The following is a 24,337-nucleotide window of genomic DNA, read 5'->3' on the forward strand; positions in this document are numbered from 1 at the left end:
CACACACACACACACACACACATGCACACATAATAGGAATGTGCAAACAACTTAATAAGCATAAAAAAGACCTGGGAAGCAGTGGTTGTTTTTAATCTGACATCTTACAAGCTCAATTCTGTACAGCCTTGAGCTATGGAAGAATAAGTAAATAAAAACTCAGCCTGTGAATGCGTCCAGTTCCCTTCAAAACAAAGAAAGGCCTTGAATGACTGCAAATAAACTGAAACTAAAGTGGATTAGACTTTCGTGTCAGCTGACATGGCTGCTGAGTCATTTAGTCCAGCTCACTGCAGACATTTCAGAACAATTAAACATTTCCATGGGATCCCCTGGAAGAGCAATGAATGGTGACGGTGCAAGAGAGGGAGTGAAGAAAGAAGAGATGAGGGAAAAGAAATCAGTGAAGTAGAAACAGTGAGAGGGATATGAGACGAAAAGAGAGGAGACCATGGGAGAAAGACCAATCAGAAGAAAATTATTTTGCTACTGCAGTGATGGGTAAATTATTTGTGTTTATTATGTTCCTGTAGATGAGGCAATACCACGAGGTGGAGGAAGACATTCAAAAAAACAAGGGAGACCAGCGTTGTGGTGGAAATATCATGGCAGCTTAGAGGATCACGGGAACATTTGTTGTTTCATGAAAATAGAATAGAGGAAATCATCATTTCAACACAGATAAGATAGATGAGGACCAGTGGGGAAGTTAACATGTCATACAATAAACACTAAGCCCTAACAAAAGGGAAGAGCAAAGGCTTTGTTCAAGACTGTCCTCACCGGAACAAGACTAACAATGTCTACACAGTCAGAGCCCGACACACAATCAAACGTAAAGCGCCAGTGAAACTCGAGCCTACATGCAAGCGGTGTAGAAAGCTGTATTGATTAAAATAGAAGCATATCTGTTCCATCAGATATGCATGAGATGAACTGAAAAATGCAGCTTTCTGTGAAGAGGCTGCATTCACAGGACTTGGTGCTTTGAGCTAAATTCTAATGTCTACCTGCTCACAATGACAGTGCTAACATGCTGATAATTAGTAGGTATAATTATATTATTATTATGTTAACCATCCTAGTTTAGCATGTAAGTGTGCTAAAATCTGCTAAATAGAACTAAACAGTACAGCTGAGTAGAAAATTACTTCTATTATTCTGGACAAAATTTTATGGCAATCCATCAAATAGTTTGAGATATTTCAGTTTAGACTAGAGCTGCAAAGATTAATTGATTAATCAATTACTCGATTGACAGACAATTAATCTATTATTGATGATAATAATTTTTAAAACATTTTAAGAAAAGATGCTAACATTCTCTGCTTCCAGCTTCTTAAATGTAGATATTTTCTTGTTTCTTTAGTCCTCTATGACAGTAAACTGAATATCTTTGGGTTGTGGACTGTTGGTCTTGACAAAACATTTTAGTTTGCAACTTGGGCTTTGGGAAACAGTGATTGACCTTTCCCTAATTTCTGACATTTTAAAGACCAAACTGCTCATCAATTGATCGAGAAAATCAACGACAGATCAATTGATAATGAAAAAAATCGTTAGGTGCAGCCCTAGTTGAGACCAAACTGGTAGACTGACCAGGCAACCAACATTGCCATCCACTGAGCCATGCTGATAGCATGAAAAGATTGGTGGTTTGTGCCTACGCTTAAAACACCAGAGACTGCTCCCATCTCCTGCGAACAGTAAATGTTGGGTTAACAGAATTATGCTCACAGTCTTTCTCTGACATGTAACAAGTAGTTTTAACTGCCTAAACTTAACCAAACCTTATCCATAGATGTGGTTGTTGAGAAAACATTCTGATCACATTCAGAGTGGTCATGCATTTGCTTACATTATAGTGTTGTGTGAAAACATAGGCATACTAAACTGCAATGGACAATCACCTTGTAAATGCTGTTTGTACATTCCATGACAAACCTCCCAGTCTCAGTCCTAACCTGAGGCAAGTTACCATGATCTCCCTCTCCCTGTCTCACTCCACTGCTTCCTTAGTGTGTGTGTGTGTGCCTGACTGTCTCTCTCTTAGTCACTCTCTGTGACTCTGCATTGTCTTGTTTCACTTTTGTGTGCAACCTTTTCTTTCTCATTTTGAGTTTTTCTGTCTAGTTTTTTATTCATTATGCAAATAGCCATGCAATAATTTCTCTGTGGCAGTGCACAGATATCAATTTTTCAGTTTAGCAGCTATTCCAGTTTTCCACAGATAAAATGTGGGGAGCTACTATCTGATCATAACTGCTCATTTGAGACACATTTGAGACATATTCTAATATCAGGTGTGAACTGCAATCCATCTCAGCTAAATGGAGACAAATTCTGGCTGTACTGTATCTAGACACAATATATGAGGTCTAAAACAGGGCTAAAGAAGCAGAGTATTTAAAGGAGGGTGATAATTTCTTTCTATTTTACTGCAGGTGCTTCTAAATGGTAAAGCAGAAATGAAGATACACATACAGTACTTAGTACAGGACACATACATCCACACATCAAAGACATGTTTAAATCCAATGCATTGCTCCCCTACTGTCATGCTTTAATCCTGATAAGAACCCGAACACTTACTCTGATGAATAGTGCACCGCCTGCCAACCTACACTCACTCTAAGCCCTGAGGAAAACATTTACATATGTTTAATTAACATACTAACACTACCTGTGAATAATGTATTCAAATACACAATGCACAATATTTTACTCATTAGCATGGAGAAGATTCTGAGTGCTTTACTCAACCCAGTCTGTTATATTTGTGACTGAAGCTCATTTCAAACCTGCTTTTGAAACTGAGGTTAGACTGTATTTAACAGAAAATTTCATTGTGTTTATGCGTAACTTCAGAGTTAAATCAACTTAAAATCAATGTTACAGTGAAATATATATATAAATATAAGTAATAAGTAATAAATTCAAAGAAATGGTTTGACAGTGTTGGTCTCTTCTTAGAAAATGTCTCAGATGCATAGTGGGTGTGAAGATAAATATAATCAATGAAAGGACAGTAAGCATTTGTTTCCATAGCCACCATGGCTTAACATATATCAAAGTGTCAGAAACGAAACCTCCATCAATAGAAAATCACAGTACTGGCAACACTGACTGACAAATGGTCTGTGGGAAAGGTATTGCAAAAACACCACAATAATGGCACAGATGTCACCTAAATTCTTCTCGATAATGAATTTCTCAAGGTCTGTCTCTTAACACCTTGTGATATGAGAAATATCATTTTTTGTTGAGTGGCATGCCTATCTACCCAAGTCATCTTCTCCACTCTTATTCTCCTATAAAAGCCCTAGGTAGAGTTTGTTAAACTTGCACATATAGATTTTGACATCTTGACAAAAATCTTTTCACAAATCCCAGGGGACACACTAGAAGACTAAAAAAAAGTTTTTGCAGTATCCTGCATGATATGAAAAGGGACAATGCCTTAAAGTTACTTTCTTTCTGAACCCAACACTGGAAAATCACTGCTTTTATCTACACCTACCTAACCTTCATAGCTGAAGTGGTTTGATGGGTGAAATTGCAGAGGGATTTAAGGTTTCACCTGAGTTCACCTAGTCAGCCAGTGTCATAAAGGAGCAGGTGGTTTAAACATTGTGAATATTGGGTTGATATTGTTTTACTAGAGAGGACCTGCTGTAGAGGCTGTGTAATATCTGAACAGAAGGATCCACTCTGGCAGTGCCACTTTAATAACTGAGCTGGTACTGCAGGGGCGCTTATACACATACGGGATGGACACACATATGCATGCGAATACACACACTATTGCAGTCTGTCAACCTTTTTGCCCTAAGCTCTGTCTACACACATACTTGCTGTCATACACTCACAGTCACACTCTAGTCACCTAAAGTAAGCAGAAGGAGGTCATTTGGAAGACAAAAAGGAGAGGTCAGCAGGTGTTTTGTTTGGTGTTGCCAGCCAGGTTCTGCTAGCTTGCTAGATGTGTAGATGTGTGTTTGTGCACTGTGTGTGTGTGTGTGTGTGTGTGTGTGTGTGTGTGTGTGTGTGTGTGTGTGCGCGTGCACAGTTTTGTTACCTCATTGGAACCTTTTCTGGTATAAAAACCGACCTTGTCAGGACCAGTAGTCCTCATGAGAACCAAAGCCCTGTCCTAATGAGGCCAAACATCATTTCTGAGATCCTAGTTAAGGTTATGGTTTGGGTTAGGCTGTCCACAATGAATGGAAGTCATGAAATGTCCTTACAAGGATAGTTGTGTAAAAAATCTATGTATAGAGATTAATTTACTATAATGAAACTATGGGGAAACAGCATTAAAAAAAAAATCTGAGTCTAAAGCCTTTTTGGTTGGGCTTTGTATTTTTTATGCTGCCTGTATACAGTATGTTAACGACTGATAATTTTGCTACTTTAAGATCCTTATTATTAGTGGCATTAAACATATACGTTTCTTACAGTTGCTTTAGAGGACAGATCATAAAAATTGCTAATGTTCATCCTCTGGAGATCATGAACATTCCCTAACACCACATGCTAATACAATCTTAAAATTTTCTGCATAGTAAATGTCACCTTGTGGGGGAAATATTGAGAAACATGCACTTGCTGTTGAATACAAATGTATTCTTACACCAGAGTACATAATATTTGTAACTTTCAAGAATTAAACTGTTCATTGTGCAGGACAAACATTCTACAATGATATTTTTCTTTCAAGCTCAAAACATGCGCGGTATTAAGACAGAAATATCTGCTAGAAGTTAAAGCGTTCTTGAAAAGCTTTCTTCTTTCAAAACTCCGCAGTTTAGGAGTGATAAAGCTCATATCCTCTCTATAGAAAACTGAAGCACACAAGGACCAAATGTGCCTCTTTGCACACTCTGAATTAAAGCAAAAGGATGTAATTTCCCATTCACTGGGCCTGATGTGATTCTTTGAATAAAGGAGAGAATCTGAGGGAAATGGGAGCAGTGTTTTAAAATACTGCAATAAAACATACATAAGCTGACTTCAGAATGAGTTATCTGCTTTTTTTCATAAAACTGTTTAAATGTTTTATATCTATGGATTCCAGCTAAAAATGTAGGCGACAAATGATATTTCCTCTTTTACATAACACACAAACAGTCAAGGCCTTCTTAAAACATGTAATTACAAGCTGTGGAACTTAAATGTGATTAATTTATAATTTATTGAAAATATAACTTCCATGACAATATACCTTCCATGACAATTAATTATTTCGTAAGCTTAGGTGTCACATGTTTTCAAAGGGCAATCTGTCATTGTGGAAGGTAAATCAATTTATACTTATTTATGCTGTTTAAACAAATCCAGCCTCCTGAGGCCTCCTCCTGGTGTCACATGGATTGACACATTAAATATAAAAAAAGTATTTAACATACTGAGTGTGTCTATGCATGTGCATGCATGAATGCATGTGGCAGGGTGCTATTCTTGTAGCATCACAAATTCTGGAGCAAGAAGAACTACAATGTGTTATTTTACTTACCTTGAAATATGCTTTATCCATTTGTATGGCACTTTCTGTGCTTTACACAGTGTGAATGAGGCAAAGGTTTAAAGAGAGGCACAACGATACACTAGTGGCATTCAAATTAGGTGATAAAAGGATACATGAGGTGTTTAGAATTTGTGGATATCTGACTGAACACAGAATACACTGACTGAGGGAATACAGTGCACACTGACGTCCAATGACCAGGTCCTTTTTTTGTTGCTGTTGTACTGAAAGGTTCCTCATCTAATAATTTGGTGATTACAAGAAGACTATGACTGCACATTCCTCACCTAGTGGACATATTTTGACCAACAAAAGTATACTTAAGTTTATAGACTGGAAAACTGGAGTAAGGCAGTAGGAGTCTATGGCAGCATCTGTCATCCACAATTGCTTGTAGACTATATAAAGACCTTCCTTTTAATTCATTTGACTGAGGTGGCGGGCCAGATATGTACGTAATGCTCCATCTGCAGTCTCTAATTTGAAGAAAGTGTTGTGCAGGACCAACCCCAATTTGTCACAGAAAAACCACACTGGTTCACATTGCAAACCATGAGGTATAAATGCAAATAACATCCTGGATGCATTGGACACACATGAAAAATCATCACTGAACTGCCTCACAACCCTGTGCATTTACACATCAGTTTACCAGCTGCAAAAGCTGCAACCTTCATCGTCTTTTTCCAACATGTTTGCCTGTTGTATTTTTAACTAGAATAGGCTTGCTTGAATTAGATACTGTTGAATCAAGGAACAAGTTATGTTTTATCTTTTTTGATTTCTACACCTCTGTCTGTCTTCAAAACTGCATAAATTTCAGTTGATGCAATCATGTAAATGGCTTGTGGCACCGTACATTTGCACCTTGCCCCTATCCACCTCCTGGACAGCAATACAATTCTTTATTTAGTGAAACATTTATGTTACAGGCCATTGTGATTGGCACAGCTGTTTCACAGATAATGTGACTGACTGTGAAGATAATGTTTAATCACCACACCCACCCTATTTATATTCCACTTCACCAATGTTTTTGCAAAAAAGCTGGCTGCACATATATAAACAAAAGTATCAAGTGTGCTTGAATGGGCTGTCATTATACACACTGTACCTCATATCTGTGTGTGCCTGTATGTGTGTGTTTCAGTATGTTTGTGTGTGTGCATCTGTGCATGTATACGCCGTTGTATGTGTGTGTGTGTGTGTGTGTGTGTGTGTGCCTTTGTGCCCTGCTGGTGGTAAACAGTGTGGGCTGTCCTGAGGGAGGAGTAGGCTCAAGGTCCCTGGTGAGGATGTCATCTTGTCTGACTGAGCCCACAGGGACAGACAAACTCACAGGAGACTCATTCACTCTCTGCCTCATTGATTTAAATGCCGTGGATATTATGATGAAATGCAACGGTTCACCACAGCATTCCCATCCTCTAATTACCATTCAGTGAATATATCTATAGGAGCATGTGGCTATACAGATTTGCTTGAGACAAAAGGCTGGAGAAGCAGAATGGCAGCCATGGCCAGTATATTTCTCTTTGTGACATAATTCCTTCATCTTGGCTTCTGACCCAGTTCTGTCAAACAGCCTCCTAAGCTACATCACAGGGGCCTACTGACACAGCTTTGCTATAACACCAAAGCCCACAGAGACACTAACTCCTGTTGATGCGACTCAAATATAGAATGCACTGGGACACAGCCAAATTTATGACTCAATAATGTAAAGGTCCACATTGGTTCAGTAGAGTGAATCACTAACAAATGGAAAAGTCAAAATGCCAGAGGATTATGCTTTTCATCTGGAGTGACCACATTCACTAGATGTAATGAGGAAAATTTCCTAAGTGTTTATGAGATCTCTAGTATGACATAAATGCACCACCTACAAGGCTTGAACAGGACCTCAGTGCTTTATAAACTTGATCTGTGCCAACATAAAACCATAAGCTGCTGAGGTACAGAGTGGAGAGGAGATCAGGATTAACTGTATGCTCAAAACTGCAAAAAGGGCATTAGAGATCACTGGCTGGAGAACAGACTATTAAAATCACACTGCAACGCATAACCTATAGCCATGCCCCAGCCCCGTAAACAGCGTCTTTCTGTGGAAACGAACTTGCTGAGGTACAGTAATTGAAATTCAATTAAAATATTCTATGGAGTGAAGCTGTTCCAACAGGCTGAAGATGAGTTAATGGGCTGCTGGCCTGGAGCATTGGATCTTTAATGACATGCTCCAAAGACCATGGCCATTAAACAGCTATACAGTGGATATACAGCATGTGCTGTAGAACTTCATCATCGAAGTATTCTGCACTCTAGAAGTAGCACTACTTTTTCGTCTCTTAATAAATGTGTTTTGTTTTTTTTTTCCAAAAAACAGAAAAACAATTTATTTAAACCCTGTTATTGAGGTACTATTTTAATGTAGATGACAGGATACCCCCTGCCTTTTTATCAGTCAGTGATCCCCTCTGTTTATTTACGTTGAGGTTTGGTGAGCTGGCCCCACACTAGATGGCGGCTGATGTTTACTTGAGTCTGAATTCTGAATTCTCAATGTAATGGCTTCACCTTTGCTTCTGGGAAATCAAGAATGTAAATAACACATGGACCTGTCTGTCAGTGGTCACAGAAAACGATGATGATTAATAGGTGTCTGAAAACTCAATTACAACTACAGAACAGCACTTTGAGGGTTTCTCATGTAGGTAATAGTGAATAAACAAATGGAGAAGTGAGTTCAGCTGCAGCCACAGTCATTCACTCTCTCACATCTCTGCCTCCTAGTTTGTCCTCTCTCTTTTGGTCTTCCCTCCTACCTCTCTCTATCGCTCTCTTTCTCTCTCTCTCACACATTCAGAGATTCACACAGAGATGCTAAAATTAGCAGCATCCATTTCTGCACCAGCACCAAAAGCCTCCGAGCAGGAAGCAGAGGATGCATTAAAGACTTCATTAAGTAATGCGCATGCACATGTGCGCATGCACGCAAACCCACACACACACACACACACACACACACACACACACACACACACACACATTCCTCTTGTATTCTCATTCATTCTTTCTTACTTGCTTGTAAAACTGAATGCTTGCACAAATGTGTGGCTGAATAAATGCACATACAAACATGGCTGCACACACTGCATGCACAGACACACACAGAGAAACACAGGCCTACAAAGCAGGACATTCTGGCCTGCCTCCTTCAGGGTGTCTCTGTTAGCCATCTTGCCTGTTCTCTGTGCCTTCTTATGTAAACAGGTCACTCTGAGTTACTTCCATCCATCTGAATGAGAAAAACTGGCAGAAACATTGACTGGCTCAGTATTCCTAGCCTCTTCCATCACATTATTGTCATTCATTGTGTAAAAGCACATAGAATACATGCATAAATGGAGGAATGTGCACATACACACTGCAGGATACATGTGTGTAGAGCATGCATACATCAACATTAAATGTGGGCTTGTCGTATGATGGTAGAGAAAAAAAACCTCAGATGACCAAAGCTTTCTTACCTGCTGTGGAAGTACAGTCGAGTACAATCAATTGCTGGTGTTCCAGCTGAATAATTGTGTTGTGACTGATCATTGTAGAAAGCAGTGAGCCGTTATTAGAGTAATTAAATCCCCTGCGGTTTCACTGCTTTCCTTTACATATGACCATTCATGTTGTCTGTTTTTGCATTTTCTCTCACACAGACACACATTTATGCATATGCCAGATACATGTATGTGTCATGTAAGTGGTTAAATTAAAGTAGCAAATAGTCTAAATGTTTACTAGTTGGCAGTTTGGGCAGTATAACCAGGCCAATATACAAATGACTTTTCTGTTGAGACTTTATGAGCCATGGATTATGTTAGCCTACATTGCATGTATCAGTTGGTGTGTGATTGCTAAATCAAATTCTTGACAGAGAATTCATTAGTTACACTTTTTTAAGTGAAAACACAAGCATTTAATGTATCTTAATATACAATCTGATGTACATTACTTTTTTTACTGCAGTAAATTACAGTACCACAACCAGGCTGAAATGTTAGCTGGTCCATTTAGCCATGAGGTGCATTTTCAACTGTAAAATGGTTTTTGCTATTATATAACATTACTCACACATGCACCAGTCACTTTTTCATGTACTTTTAAAAATTACGTATAAACACTGGTTACACAACAGCAATGTATTATGGGGCACTTTATAATTTCTAATGGAAAAGATAGTCAGATATCGATGTCAGTGTATCATACATACAGTATTTTAAAGATGCACAACATCAAATTACTCTGCACCAAACCATGAGTAATACACAGGATCCACAGGCATCATCTGTTTTTATGTGGTTTTACAAAATTCTATTCAGTTATGTGGTTTACAATGTGCATGTTTTCACCACACTGTTATGTGGTTTATGAGCTGCCAAACTCTTTCATATACTGTAACTACGAGTCTTCACCAAACCAAACCTAGAACTATTACAGCCAGTAGGACTGACAAGAAATGAGCAATTATTCATACAAAGTGCTCCTTTGAGGAATATGACAGTCATGTCCTCCTCCTGGCATGTGTCGCTGTGGGCGGGCAGTGATGTACTGACAAGATGAGGCAAGAGGAGGCAAAGCAGGGGAAGAGGGTTCAGGCTAAAGGAGCAAGAAAGAGGGTGTATGTGCATCCATGATTCTTGTCTACTTTTGTAACACGGACACCCTCAGGCAAATCACAAACACACACACACATATAAACACACAAACTGCCCAAACCTGCTGTGACAGCAGTCAGTAACACCCTAGGTGGTCACATGCCCTGCTGCCCTGACTCAGATATGTACACGTCCAATCACACATAGCCACACTTTGTCCCTCTCTTTCTCTCACTTTATGTATATTACCCCATAAAGTGGAAAGACAAGTGATCTAAATAGCTAGTCTAGTATACTTCTATTACAATGTCCTGTTTAACAAAAGCCTTGTAATCATTTGAATGCAATGCCAAGGTTTAATTTTAGGGCCACTTTTGTTAACTATCTATGACTATCACATTGTTTCCATTCAATTTACCTCTAATTAATTGCAATGTACACCTTTATGCTGATGACACACTATTCTGTAATACATATTGTACTGCAACTTTTCCTCTTTGCAGTTCAGCATTTTATAACTTCAAAAATTAAACTTTGATAAGACTAAAAACATGTTACTCTCAATGTCTTGTTATGCCTGCTTATGCTCTTTACTGTAATGTGCTGCAGAAGATGTAATGTGCCATATTTCAGTTTTTTGGAATGATGACCACATTCATAATCAAAAGCTCAGCTTTCAGTGGGGAACAAACATCTTCTCCAGCTAACCAGTCATTTATAAAACACATTATTTGTTTATATTTCCATTGTTTTCTCATGATCAGAGTACTTCTTAACTTTCTAGATTCCATTTTACAGTATGTTACTGGGTTGGATTTTGTGCAAAATCTGCTGGTTTGTGTTATAACACAAAACATACAGTATGGAGGTCACTGTTCTTGCTGTCCAATCAGAGGAACAGTTTCAGAGAGCATTGCTAGATGATGACATAAGGTTGATGGAGGGCTTTCAACATGTTTTTTTCTGTTTTTCTCTTTGGGGCACAGGAGGTAAGAAAACAAGAAGCAGCATCCTTTTTATGACAGACAGGCAGTGGAAGTCTGAGGACATATAACTTAAACAATTCTATTAGTGGGATATAGAGTCTACAGATAGTCTTGACTGCCACCTCATTTGTTTTCCATAAATACCGAGGTATCAATTAATTTGATAATTTGTTTGATGTTTAAAATTATACACATAAAATTGTGAAAAAGATTACAATTGGGGATTTAATATAAATTTCAGCTTACATAATCCATCTTGTTGATTTATGGCTGCTCATTATCTCACCACAGAAATACACATCTTTGCATGCACACACCTACAAATCTACACCCCACCCATCTCATTAAAATTTCATGTATGGGCACATTTGTATGCATATACTCCACACACATTCTGTATATTTTTCCTTGGCAAAACGCAGATCACATTTAATACCATTTGGTATAGAAATGATATTCCATCTATAGAGTCTATATATGCTTCTTTTATGTATGTGTGTGAATACTGTATCTCAAGACACACTGCAGATTTCGCTCTTGCCACCTGGTTTCCATAGCAACTCAAGATGGCTTAGCAAAGAGGAAGCAGCAGGTATGTGCTGTGTGGATTAGGATAAATCACCAATAAGCTATTCCCTGTCTTTTCTCTTACACACAGCATAAAGAGCATTCCCAACTTTTGACCTCAATCAGATCACCCAGCTTTTCTAAACGCAACCCTCTACCTCTTCTGTCATCATTATAGTAGAAAATATTCCTCCCTCTTTCATGTCTCATTCAACAAAGAGGTGGTTTGCAAGTGAAACCTGCAGGTGAAACACATCTGTTGCACCAGTCTAAATCATAAAGTTGGGCGACAGCAGATCACAATCCCTAAAATGAGTTGCAATACATTTGCTCTGATTTCCTAAATGTGGTGGGAATCTTCTCTATCCAAGTCAAACCCAAAACCGTGTTCTACACAGCAGCAGGCAAGCACTTGTCTGTTAAAACTTGAATTTGACATGAAGGGATCTGACAAGCAAGATGAATTTGGTGAACTTAAGTATAGTGTGTGCTGTGTACTAATGTCATATTGCGTTATTTCTGCAATTTGGATGCATGAATGTGGAAAACTTGAGCTGAGTACAACTTTAGAGCAAAAATTCACACAAAATCATAACCCAGGGTGCTATCCTGCTGAGTCCTCACGTTCACATACACACACAGACTCATTTTAACATTCATTCACAACCCCAGTCCCGTTAACTCCCTTTTGTATTCCTCCTCCACCATAAACCCTGATATCCTGGAGGTTTGATCCTGAAGCCTCCAGCCTAGTTCAATAACCTCCAGGAGGCTTTTGCTGCTTTTTGGCAGGTGAGCTGGAGAAAGAGGGGGGTGGGGATTTAAGTCAAAACCCACTTTAAAACCAGGAACATCTGTCTTCCTGCCAGCAGAGCAAATGTAAGATTTACTGCTTGATCACTAAGAGCTTCTTCTGTCTTTGGAAAAAGACTTACATGTGTTGACAAAATCTATACTAAATTATTGAAAATGATAAGAATGCTAAATGCGTATTACAATTTGGGGCATATTTTAAATATAAATTTGTCACTACAATGGCTGCAACGGAGTGATGGATTTTTCATTCTTGAGCAATTAATGATTTTTGGTTCATGCTACAAGACTACAGATTATATATCACTACCTTTATATGGTACAAAGGAAGTGGCGGTAGAATTCCTTTTTTATGCATTCATCTTGCACACTGCACTCATCTTACATAGTACTTGTATTATTCAGTAGCAATGAAGTACGAGTCTGTGTATCTTTATGTTATGTTAGACCATAGCATAAACACACAGAAAGCAGTGCAGCAGTAGTGTGGACATTTCTATGTATATAATGGCTGCTGTGTGTCTATAATTATGGTAACTTTTAAGGTAAGATTTTTGTTTGACTCATGACTACTTCCTATGTGCCGCTGCCTGCTGAAGGTAATGTAGGTCAATTATATTGCTTCCTGCACATGAGTCATGGGTCCAAGTAAATAACTAACCTGAACACTAAATTGTGAATCTAAATGTAACTGACTTTTTAATGATACATACATAAGTACTCTGTCGCTGTCTTTTTTTCTCATCTTGCATTACTTGTGAAAACATTTGGTCCTCATAGATCACATATACATACTTTCACACGACACACAATCCTGAGCATCCCATCTGTTTTTGATTGTGCCATTGATCAATTGTTTATCTTGATTAAAAGAAGTTCCAGTTTCTCTATACTGATCAATAGAGCTAAAGCGGGGAAGCGTAATCTAGATAGGCAGTGCAGCTGACCACAGCCAGAAACAACTGATAAACAACACAGTGACACCAGCAAATAAACAACACTCACCTCAATGGAGGAATAAAACACTTTGCACCTGTTCCAGAGTAGCTACAGAGGAACTAGAGCTACTTATTAGAACTAACTACTGATTAGTGAATAGCTAACAAGTAGTTACACATTCAGTGGTAACTACTCAAAATATTGTGTATCTTGTTGTACCTTGTTGTAAACTTTAACCTATTATTCTTCACCAACATGTAATCAATCTATCTTATTTATCTGCAGCTCTGACTCACTCACACACACACACACACACACACACACGTTCAAGCAAGAGACAATTGTCTGTTCAGCAGCATTACTTACCTTCCATTGCATACTTCATATCCAGGGCAAAGAGGTTCCACGTGATCTCCGCGCTGATCTTGCCCACATTCAGCTCCTGTGGAAACCTGGTGGAATTGAAACGGATTCCAATCAGACTCATTTCCGTATAATGACACGCTCGACTGGGTGGCCTGATGGCTTGGCCCAGCCTGAATCTCTAACAAACGACTTAACAGATGTGCAAAAAGACATGGTTGGTGAATCTCATAATCTAATAATCCCCCGTCATTTCCAAACCTGGTTGAACTGGGGTAGAATGGAGGTGCATGTGAAGGGCTTTAAGATGAGGAAAAGTGCAGGAGGAAATGGCACAGCAGAGGAGAGAGAGAGCAGGGGAGGCAACTTATTTGGCAAGTAATGTGCTATTTTGAATGACTATAGATTTTCAGTCACAGCTTGAATGTGAGATGTCAATGGTTTAATTATCCGTATCTTCAGACAGTGATGACAGGGCCTTGGCTTGAGAAAGGTTTTTCGTTTCAAACAACAAACACATTTGTCCAACTATTTCTATTGAAACAGTAATCATCTGCTCAGCCGGGACCCTCCTGCAAAAACTAATGCCCAAGTGTGTGTACACATTTGCACACACTTTCCTCTTTCCTCCCCAACCTTCGGCACACCCTTTTATGGAGCAAAGAAATAAACACTGAAGCTAGAAGGCGGATTTATGCTCCCAGTGGCAAGTGGAGAAAAAAAAGAGACATCCCAGAAACAACTGCTCCCTCTTTCATCTCTATCACTCTCAGAATCTTTCTCTCCACCTCTGTTATTCTTCAGTCTCGTTGTGCACCCACGATGTACTGTAGGCAAAGCAGACAATGAAAATCCTGCATGGCTAAATGAATGTAAAGATCTGTAGCTACTGTACATGCCTGTAGATGGTTTACAGTCTACCTCTATGTGGTGAAATAAATGATGTTATGTGTTTTACAATCTGCATGACGAGTATTTCTGGAAATAATCTCTTCTTATCCTTTTACACTTTTAAAAACATCTATAGCATCCAAATTTTATATTTACAATTACAAAATTGAAAAAAAATTAAATCAGTAGATCAGTCTATTCATTGTTTGGCTTGAAACAGAGACATAGAGCAACAGGCTAACATTTTTTTCCCTCTGGCAACAGCTCCAATTATATAAAGGCAACAAGTCCACTCCTGGATTTACCATGAAAATGCATCAGAGTTGCTGTCACTCTGGAACTTGACCAGGGGAATGTGGAGGAAATGGGCATGAATATTGCAAATGTATCATTAGACAGTGTAGGAGAGAGGGCTCAGGGCATAAACAGAGCCGTAATAAGCATCGTAAATCAGCAAGAGGACGGAGAAAAGAGAAAGGAGGGCGAAGAGTGTGAGAGGATATGTATGAGCGAGACAGAAAGAAAATGTAGGTTGCATCTTATTTCATCTGAGGCGAGCTCCACTCCATTTTCATCAGGTCATGTAGTTTGCTTGATTTTATTAAACAAATCTGACGGACACAAACGCTTTGCACCTCCCTCAACATCATCACCACAACCAGCCCTCTATCCCTACTTTCTACAAACAAATCTCTCATCTGTTATATAATTCAGCATCACTGTGTTCCCCTTTTAGCCATCCATAGCATGGCTCACCATACAAAATAAAGCATTTTGAATGCTGGCTTCTTTGGCTGCCTCACAGCCTTCTTGCGCAACACACCGCTCATTCAAGTCTCCACAATCTGTAAATATTTTTTTCAGATTTAAAGGAGCTGATGGGCACCTCATTTTTTCTAAAATATAAATATAAAATAACTAAATAAATAAATGATCTTAAAGGGAATGACTATGAAATGAATTACTATGAAGCGATACTTTGAGAAGGATATTTCTCTCTCATTTATTCAACTCTGTATGATGAATACTGAAGCCTGAAAGGCAAATAAATGAATAAAAAATGTAAGTATTGTATAAATACATAAATATTTCATCAGCATGAGCCACATTATAACCCCAATTATATATCAGCTAGTTATCTATGTTTTTTTTTCTCCATCAAGTCTAGTTGGTCATGAATGGTTGGGGCATAAATCATACAGCATGCAGTGAAAACTCAGCCTCTCTCAGGATGTTGGTGTATTTTCAGTGTGGTCGTTTATAGCTTCAAAGGCCCTGAAAATCAATTTACACAAATAGTTTCTTACTATAAGTGAGACTTTCCTTCATGAACACACAATTTTCTGCCAAAGTCAGAACTGTTTTGGTTATTCTACATGACAGATGTCTTTATTTCTGTTTCCGTCCTTCTTGCTGGTTTGAAGTGGGCAGGGCTTAGCTGGAAAAATGGTAATGTCATGCATTTCTGGGCACCAATCAGGGTTTAGCAACATATGAATGTTCTCAAACAAACACATGCAGGCCAGATGAAGCAGATTAGTTTAGTGTTTGAGTGTTAAAACTCTTAATAAATAATGATGAAGATGTTTAAACTGTGATTGTTGCTTATCTAGTCACAAATGTTAAAGAGAAGTACTTAAGACTTTAATACAACTTTTCTGGGGCTTTAAACAATTTAAATGGAAGATACACTGGGAAATGTGGTTGCATGCAAATATTATGATGTTAACAACAATGCATTTGTGAGGAGAATACCTAACCACAAATGTCGGCATAGCAACCAAAAAATGCAGTTTGGGCATGCATTTGACTGATCAGATTGCTTGTTAAAAACCACATATGGTATAATAAAGAAGTACATACTGATTAATGACTGGGGTGTAAGCCGTTCGGTCCTCATCGATTACAGAAACCATGAGAGTGATGAGCTTTGGCCAGAAGTCCAGGTTCTTTATTGATGGACCCTGCTCCTCGCGGGGAATGTCCTGCTTCCGGCTCTACAGAGAAGGAATTTAGGTAACATGAGTCATAAGACAATATCAGTGTATTGAGGGTGATGCAGCAGATATTGTGATGAGACATATTGAAAAAAATGAAATGTTGCATGGGATTAGGAGAAAGATAAAGAAAAAGATAGCCAGAGAAACAAAGGAGGAGGGATGCTGTATACAAGCAGACCTATCAACACATTGCATATGTTCTGTACTGCATGTCGTAATATCTTGCCATGATATATATTATGCAACCAATACTGTACTTGCAGTATAATTAACTAAATTGAACAACAGGGACATGAAGGTACTAATATGGAAGACGTTCACAGTGTAAGGACAATAACCCTGAATAACTGAACATTTTTAAATGTGGCATGATCACCAGACTTTAGTGATTACCTTATTTATTTATCTATTCAGTGATTACCTCACTATAAAGTGGTTTTTATTGTTAGTGGCAGAATCCACCATGCCCTTGTGGGACTCAAATTAGAGATTCAAAAGGTATTGATGTATGCATGAAATCCCACTTCACTTTTTTAAAAGTTATCTCATTGATAATAGCCTTGCTCACTATTACTCCCCGTGTATTAAGTTACTACTAATGCAAGCCAAATATTTCCTCTTTCCGCTGCTTCACATTGCATTCAAGCATTCAACGGGCAAAACATAGGGTGACTTTTACTGTGGATTTGTCACTGAGATCATCATCATCAAAAATGCATCAACAAAACAAAATGGCAGCTATTTTCTGCATTTTTTTGACAGCAGATCAGTTTTAAATATTGCAGGGAGTGATGACAGGAGAAGGACCAATCACATAAGCTGTTAGATGATGAGTTGCAGGCAACGGTCTACACACATCCAACTCCTCAGCAAAGTAACAAACTAATATTGGCCCAAACATGTTCCACACAAGTACATAAATACAAAGGGCAACATGTGGCCCAGCCAGAGCAAATGTGCAACCCCAGTGAAAATACTCAACGTGTGCTCTTATGGGCTGGTGGAGGTGATCAATCTCAGTCTTCGAAGAGGCGATATAAGATAGGTAAAGCTAATCTGAGCATTTCCATGACCACAGTAGTAAACCAACATGGCATCTGTGGAGGAATGTGTACTACTGTACTTACTGCACAGAAGAAAGAAAACAGAAAACACAGAAGATGCAATGTACAACCTTTGAATTTCTCACAGAGAAAGGATGGAGAATTTCTGTCTGAATGAAGAGGTGACAAAGTTCATCAAGAACTTTGTCAAACTGGTCAGTATGATTGTTTTGAGTGGAGGTGAACCCAAAGAACGGGGTTGGCTTTCTCTTGTTGTTTCATGCTATAGTGACCCTAGCTCCAATACTCAGACTGCAGCTTATGCCTGCATTGCGTTAAGTATTTTCCAGTGACACACTCCTGAACGCAATAACATGTGAAATCAACAAGCACTGTAATCTTAAGGATTATAATTTTTATTTGAGTTTTAGAAGCAAAATTGTCCTCCATTCAATATATCACCCTCCAATAATGTGTGTCACAGTGTGTGGCAGAAATCTCTGCTGCTGTCCGGGGGTGAAAGGTGTTGAATCTAAAACCACTCACTGACTCGACCATCTGTTCTCCCCACACTGACTATGACCAGACTGATCTTCTCCAGTCAGTGAGTAACTGCAACAGTTTTTCAGTCTGCCGTGAACAGGTTCCACAAAAAGGAAGCAAGGCTGTGCACACAGATAAAAACACAGCTGAATGCACATACTGCAGCAAACTCAGCCAAAGTGACAGATCTGTATCATACACAGACACAATTACGTTCAAACACACCCGCGCACTTATTATGCACTCTGACAATGAGAAATATAATTTATGACTGTGGACTGCAGGGACATACCCTCCCAAGAGGATGCTATATACATTCTTTAATTTGTGTATTTAATTTTGGCTGGTACAAATTTTTAGATGAATAGAACTTTGTTTTAAAAATGAAACATGTTCAGATCTGTTGCTGAATAATTTAGTTTGAATTATTATTCAATATTGACTTTGGTGCGGCACACAGAAGAGATGTAGGAAGAGCTTGGGAAATGGAAATGCTATATGAGTCCATTTATCCTAAATACAATCCTTAGAATCTAATCGATTCCTACAGTAATCAACTTGTGTCCGGTGATGTTGATTCTTGTATTAAATATCTTGTAATGCAAGTAGTGTAATGCTGTTGCATCTCTTGCAGCATTGCAGCTGGGAGAGCAACAGAATTTAATTTCACAGGTACAAGAAACACATATAGGGCTTACAGTTGATTTTGTGACAGTTGATCATGTCAGAAAAGGGTTTACTACTTTAATCATTCAAGTTTGGGGCTGCAAAAGTTAAAGGCATACAATGCAGAATTTGTCGGTTGGTGTTTGTAAACACAGCGTTCAAAGTTTGCCCCTCCTCCCTAGCTCAATGACACCAGAGCGAACTGAGAGCATGAACGAGAGAGAGAGAAAGAAAGAAAGAGCAGTGGTGGTTCAGCAGGCTAGAAAGTGAATAAAGACAGGGAGTGGTGCCGGCGAGAACAAAGCTGTGAATCAGAGAAATAAAATTTTCTGATTGTTTCAGGGCGGTTACTTTCTGAAGTGCAAACAAACACGCCCACACCTCCACAGAACCCTGTGGGAAGGTGCCACATTGCCGGATTTTGTGTGAATGCAGAGCTTCATCCTGTCTGCTGTGGCCTCTCTGCTCTGCGTGTGTGTAGCTCAGCCCTGCCCTTGGTCAAATAGTCAAATCTGTTCTCTTTATACATACATGAAACAGACAGAGAGCAGAGGAGAGAGACGGAGACAGCGATATAACCTGGTCACTACGCTTTGAGTCCTGGCCTCACACCCTGTATGCTGTTATTGGCTTGGGGCAACACACCCACTGCCCAAAGGTTGACGCCCAGAAGCGTCCCAAACACAGCAAAATAATACGAAAATACAGGCAGAGGGCAGAGTCTCTGCAGATAAAATCCCTCATCTGGTTAAAAGATATACTTAAAAACAACCAAGATCTAAAAAGTTTATCATAAAAATGTGGCTTAAAACTGAATAAAAATCAGTTTATGACAGTTTCTGGAGGACAACCACAATGCCGACATATTATCTTGGGAATGTATACTCTTTGGTAGATGCCATTGTGGCGGACAACCACAACACTGACGCATGGAAATGTTTGAGATAATGTAAGTGCACAGCACAACAAAATACATAACATAGGTCTAGTCGTTTTTAGACATTTTAATGCTGAATAATCACATATTATGGCTTTAAGTCTATCATCTTGCCTGCCTGTCATGAAAATAGATTACATGTTTCCATGGGAGGTTCCATCCCAGGCATCATATTGATTAAAGGCTCATGAATTTCTAATTTGCATTTTCACTTATGTTTGCTATGTAGCATGACATGAAAAATGCACTATAAATGCAAAAGGGAGGTAGTTTGAGTTTTATATGTAACAGAGTCTCAACTCAAATACTGTGTATGGACATGCCAATATGGACTGGACACTAATTTTCAGAGTTTACATGTACACAAACAAGTAAATTATCTAGAGTATGTGCAACTAGAGCTGGTGAAGAACTGAAACAACATTGGTCCATGTGATCACAAATTAAGGCAAGCTGTGCTAAAAACAGATTTGCCTGGTCCACCAATCATGAGACTAAAAATACTGAGACACTGTCAAGACATTACCAGTGAAAACTAAATCAGCACTTTACTGTATGAGTTTAGATCAAAACTACAAAAAATAACATGCAATCTATTTTGGCTCCCGATCCATAGTTTATGAAACTAGAATTGTAATGCTTGGTTCATACAGAAAGATACAACATATGTAGCTGTGTATGAGAGGACTGGGCCATCAGGGGAGGTATGCTACTATATGCAGGAAGGTAAATTTATGTTAAATTAGAGGCATGAATAATGAAACAAGTGTATCTGCAGGGGGTGAGTCAGCTATGCAAAACCTGTCTGTGCGTGTGTCATTGTGTGAGTGTGTGCACGTGCAAAACTGTATGCATCTACGAAGGACACTGAAGGTTGTGTCACCCCTACTAAATCGGATACATTATGCATCGCGTTAAAATGTAGTGTTTGCTCATTTGTATTCACCTCAAGCAGGTACAAACACATTGTTAAAGGTGATTAAGTGGCCTGCCGTTCTTTTTACAGTCAACAACACACCCATGGGCTTCACTCTCAGTTGTACTAAGAGGTGAATACTGTACTGAACCAAGAGTGCAGTGTAGTCCCAACTACTTCCAGTGCACAGGGTGGTGGGGGCACTAGCAGCAATATGCGTAGCAGCGCATCACTCCTCTAGAGGGTAGCTAGTGGATTATGTTTATTGTTTAGTACTTTCAGTCCCTGTGTGGGAGAAATCAGCATTAGCATACAACTGGCTCCTCATCAGTTCTCCCAATGTGACACAAATTACAGAGTCTCTGATTGAAGGATGTTCCCGGAGAATGTGATCAAATTCCCAAGACAGCAAGCAGGGGGTTGAACCGAAGCTGTTGCAAAGCATTTTAAGGCCCCGTGAAAATAAGGTGTATATGTACATTTTTTATGGAGAATTCAACCCAAAACCACATATTCTGAAAACAAAGATCTTCTTCAAACACAGTTAAATCAACCACTTAGGTATCATTGGCAAATAAGTGATAATGTCAATGAGAGATACTTATCAAATCAATTTGAATTGCTTGCTCAGTAACAAGTGGAGTATTCTCCGTGTTGCTCTGTGGCTCTTCTCACAAATAGGCACAGTGGAGACCATACATGCCTGTCAATGATCACCAACCTCACTCTTCGAAACCGGATTGCTTTTATTAATCTCCATACTTATACATTGATATTTGCATAATGCACAAGCATGTATACAGAGTCATGTGTATGTTACCAGGTATTTCTGGTCTGTGCATCATCATTGCCACTGCACATTCTTCCACTGGATGAACCAGAAGAAAAGTATAGTTCCTTTCCTTTCCCTTTTCCATGATTCATTTGCCCTCTTTCCATTTCCCCTTCATCTTGTTTTTCAAAATCCTCCTTTTTCTGCCAGGATTTAAGAAACTATTAAGCTAGATTCCCCCTGCCCCTCCTCCCCCCCAGTCATTTTATGCCCAGGCAGACGCAGAGAGCTTTGTTGTTATGTTATGCAACATGCCTGGGACATTTCACTGCCTGCCTGGCCACCGTGTCAGCTCTTGTGTTGCCACACTCCGTTACTGTTAGCATCTGGAGAATTGGGGTCTGAAATGTGTTCTATCCGCTGAGTCAAAGGCTACCGAGTGTATATCAACATAATAATTTATTGTCACAGTGAGGTTTGCTTTGAGGTGAAGCTGACCTCAATATTGCATTATTTATTTGTTTGTTTGCATGTTACTGTGTTGTGTGTACAGCAACCTGCTCCAAACAAATTTCCCCTAGTAGGGATTAATAAAGTTGTTTGCGTTGTATTGTATTGGTGTCTTTTTCTTCTGTTGTAGAGGAAGCATTGATGGAGAGGCTGTCTACTGTGAAACTGTGGTGGACGAAGATGTAATTAGAGAAAGCGTCTATCTCTCCAGTTTGGTAATTGCTTACAACCCCTCAGGCTGTTTAAACAAAGGAAGCTTATTATTCAACTTTTGAGCGGATTGCACACCATTACGACCTAAAAAGACATTATCTTCTGTGGTGTGGCTGCCATTCTCCTTGGGAAGTAAGCCGTAAAATAATCAGGCGGAGCTGCCTGTTGCCTGATTATTTACTCAGGCAAGGCCAATGCACAAGTAAACTAGCACATGGAAATAATGTGTTTGGAGAAGCAAACCTAACTGAGGACTGGATAATGTTGTGTTTCTTGAATATGTAAAGAGTATTGTCTCAATATGAGAACATGCCTCCAGCTGCTGATGGCATGCCAATGATATTCTATTCTATTTATACATGATGAAGTAACATGCTTTCAACTTATTTTTTGCACTCATACATTATCCATCGGCTCACTTAAGAGCCAAAAAAGCCCAGAACAATTGAGATTTGCATCAGGTAAGTGCTGCCTGATGCTTGGCTGTTTTGATATGGCTCTTCACTGTGGACTCTCCCCTTCTTAGAAGGTTGAAGTCTTTCATGCAAAGATTGCAATAGACACGGTGAGCATTTATTGGCTGGTAAATGTCTGACACAATATATAGCCTATTGATTTCTGGTTATGCTGGATTGAATTTATATTTTCCCAGCATTGTAACACATCTACACAAAGCGCACTACAGCTGAGGGAAAGCATGATATCAGCTTTATGACAGGCTGAAGGTGATACATGATGAAGGAATGAGGTGAGAGAGAGGGTGCTCGCCATAGGCAGAAAACTTCAAAGAGTTTTAATGTTGAGCTTCTGACAAGTGAATTAGGAGCAGAACTGGTGTAACAACTGTATTCAATATTAATTGTTTGACTGTTTAACGACAACAAGCCATTAAAGGAAGATTTTTCTGGTATCTGGCTACATGAATTTATGCAAGCATCATCATGTTTAAACAACTGAAGCTGTGCAATAAGCAAGTAGAGAGTTAATAAAGACTCCCTTTAGCTTCAGTTATCTAGTTAGTGTTGCATATTGTTGAGCTGGTGAGTTGGTAGTTTGTTATTAATTTAATGTTAATGATTACATGAATCTGCAGGAGTGCTGTGAGTTGCTAAATTTGAATTTCACACTATCATCAAATCATGATTCAGAAAAGTATAACATTTTTACAATAAAAAACACATGCCAGAGGCCTAGGTTTGTTTGTAACTATCCTGTGTATAATATCCATAGAATACAAATTCTATTCTTAGGAATAACATATTTTTTTATAATATCTTGTTGAGTGTTTGTTTGCTATGGATTGACCAGTGGTGGGCCAGGTTATGTCTTTCACGCCCAGGAAAGCAATAACAACAACAACCACAATCAAAGACACAAAAAACACCAAAGCTGAACAGGTGGCAGACAAGTCCCATTCTGAAACAGGGTGAACAAATGCATTTTTAAAACAACAGTCTGCATTAATATTCAGCTTTTCAACAATTGCTGTAGAATGCACAAATGCTGGTTGATTCAGCCACAAAATAGATTATGGTTTTTAAAACTGCATATATAGTGATAACATCAGACAAATTCTGGGGAGCATTAAGGGCTCAGATTGAAACCTGCACCCATCAGTGTGTCTCATCTTTGCGGGAGTTGCAATTGCTCTCTGATACTGTTATTGGCGCTGTGGACAACACCTACAGCGAACAGACAGGAGGGTCGCTACTGCAGTCGAAGAAAGCAGGTAAAGCTGCATGTGATGTTTCTTTCTCAGAACTTTAAAAGTAGCTGCATTGTACAGGTAAAGCCAATCATTAACAAGGAGCTGTGGGTAGTAGGCAAGGCTGAACACTGGGATGTCAGCCATAATTGCATTACTATTTTGTGCAGGTTTGCGGGTGCACAGCACGCAGAGGTATGAGGGTCCGAGCACAAGAACCATGCAGCCTTAATTTGATTAGACTCAAACACTATCCACACCTACAACCTGATACCTCACCCTCTTCTTCATATTTTT

General features: G+C 39.0%; 1 protein-coding gene across 3 annotated transcripts in view; it reads right to left on the reverse strand.

Moving 5' to 3' along the window:
* LOC121901898 (protein unc-13 homolog C-like) overlaps positions 1 to 24,337 on the reverse strand; it is a 113,731-nt gene that overhangs the window by 30,461 nt on the left and 58,933 nt on the right. For all 3 annotated transcript variants that reach the window (XM_042418998.1, XM_042418990.1, XM_042418981.1), the window contains 2 exons: positions 16,599 to 16,732; positions 13,848 to 13,933 (listed from right to left, as the gene is read on the reverse strand). In XM_042418998.1, coding sequence (XP_042274932.1) covers positions 13,848 to 13,933; positions 16,599 to 16,732 — 220 coding nt within the window. The remainder of the gene's footprint in view (positions 1 to 13,847; positions 13,934 to 16,598; positions 16,733 to 24,337) is intronic.

This window comes from Thunnus maccoyii, chromosome 1 (genome assembly GCF_910596095.1).
Source record: "Thunnus maccoyii chromosome 1, fThuMac1.1, whole genome shotgun sequence".
NCBI classification, from domain to species: Eukaryota; Metazoa; Chordata; class Actinopteri; order Scombriformes; family Scombridae; genus Thunnus; species Thunnus maccoyii.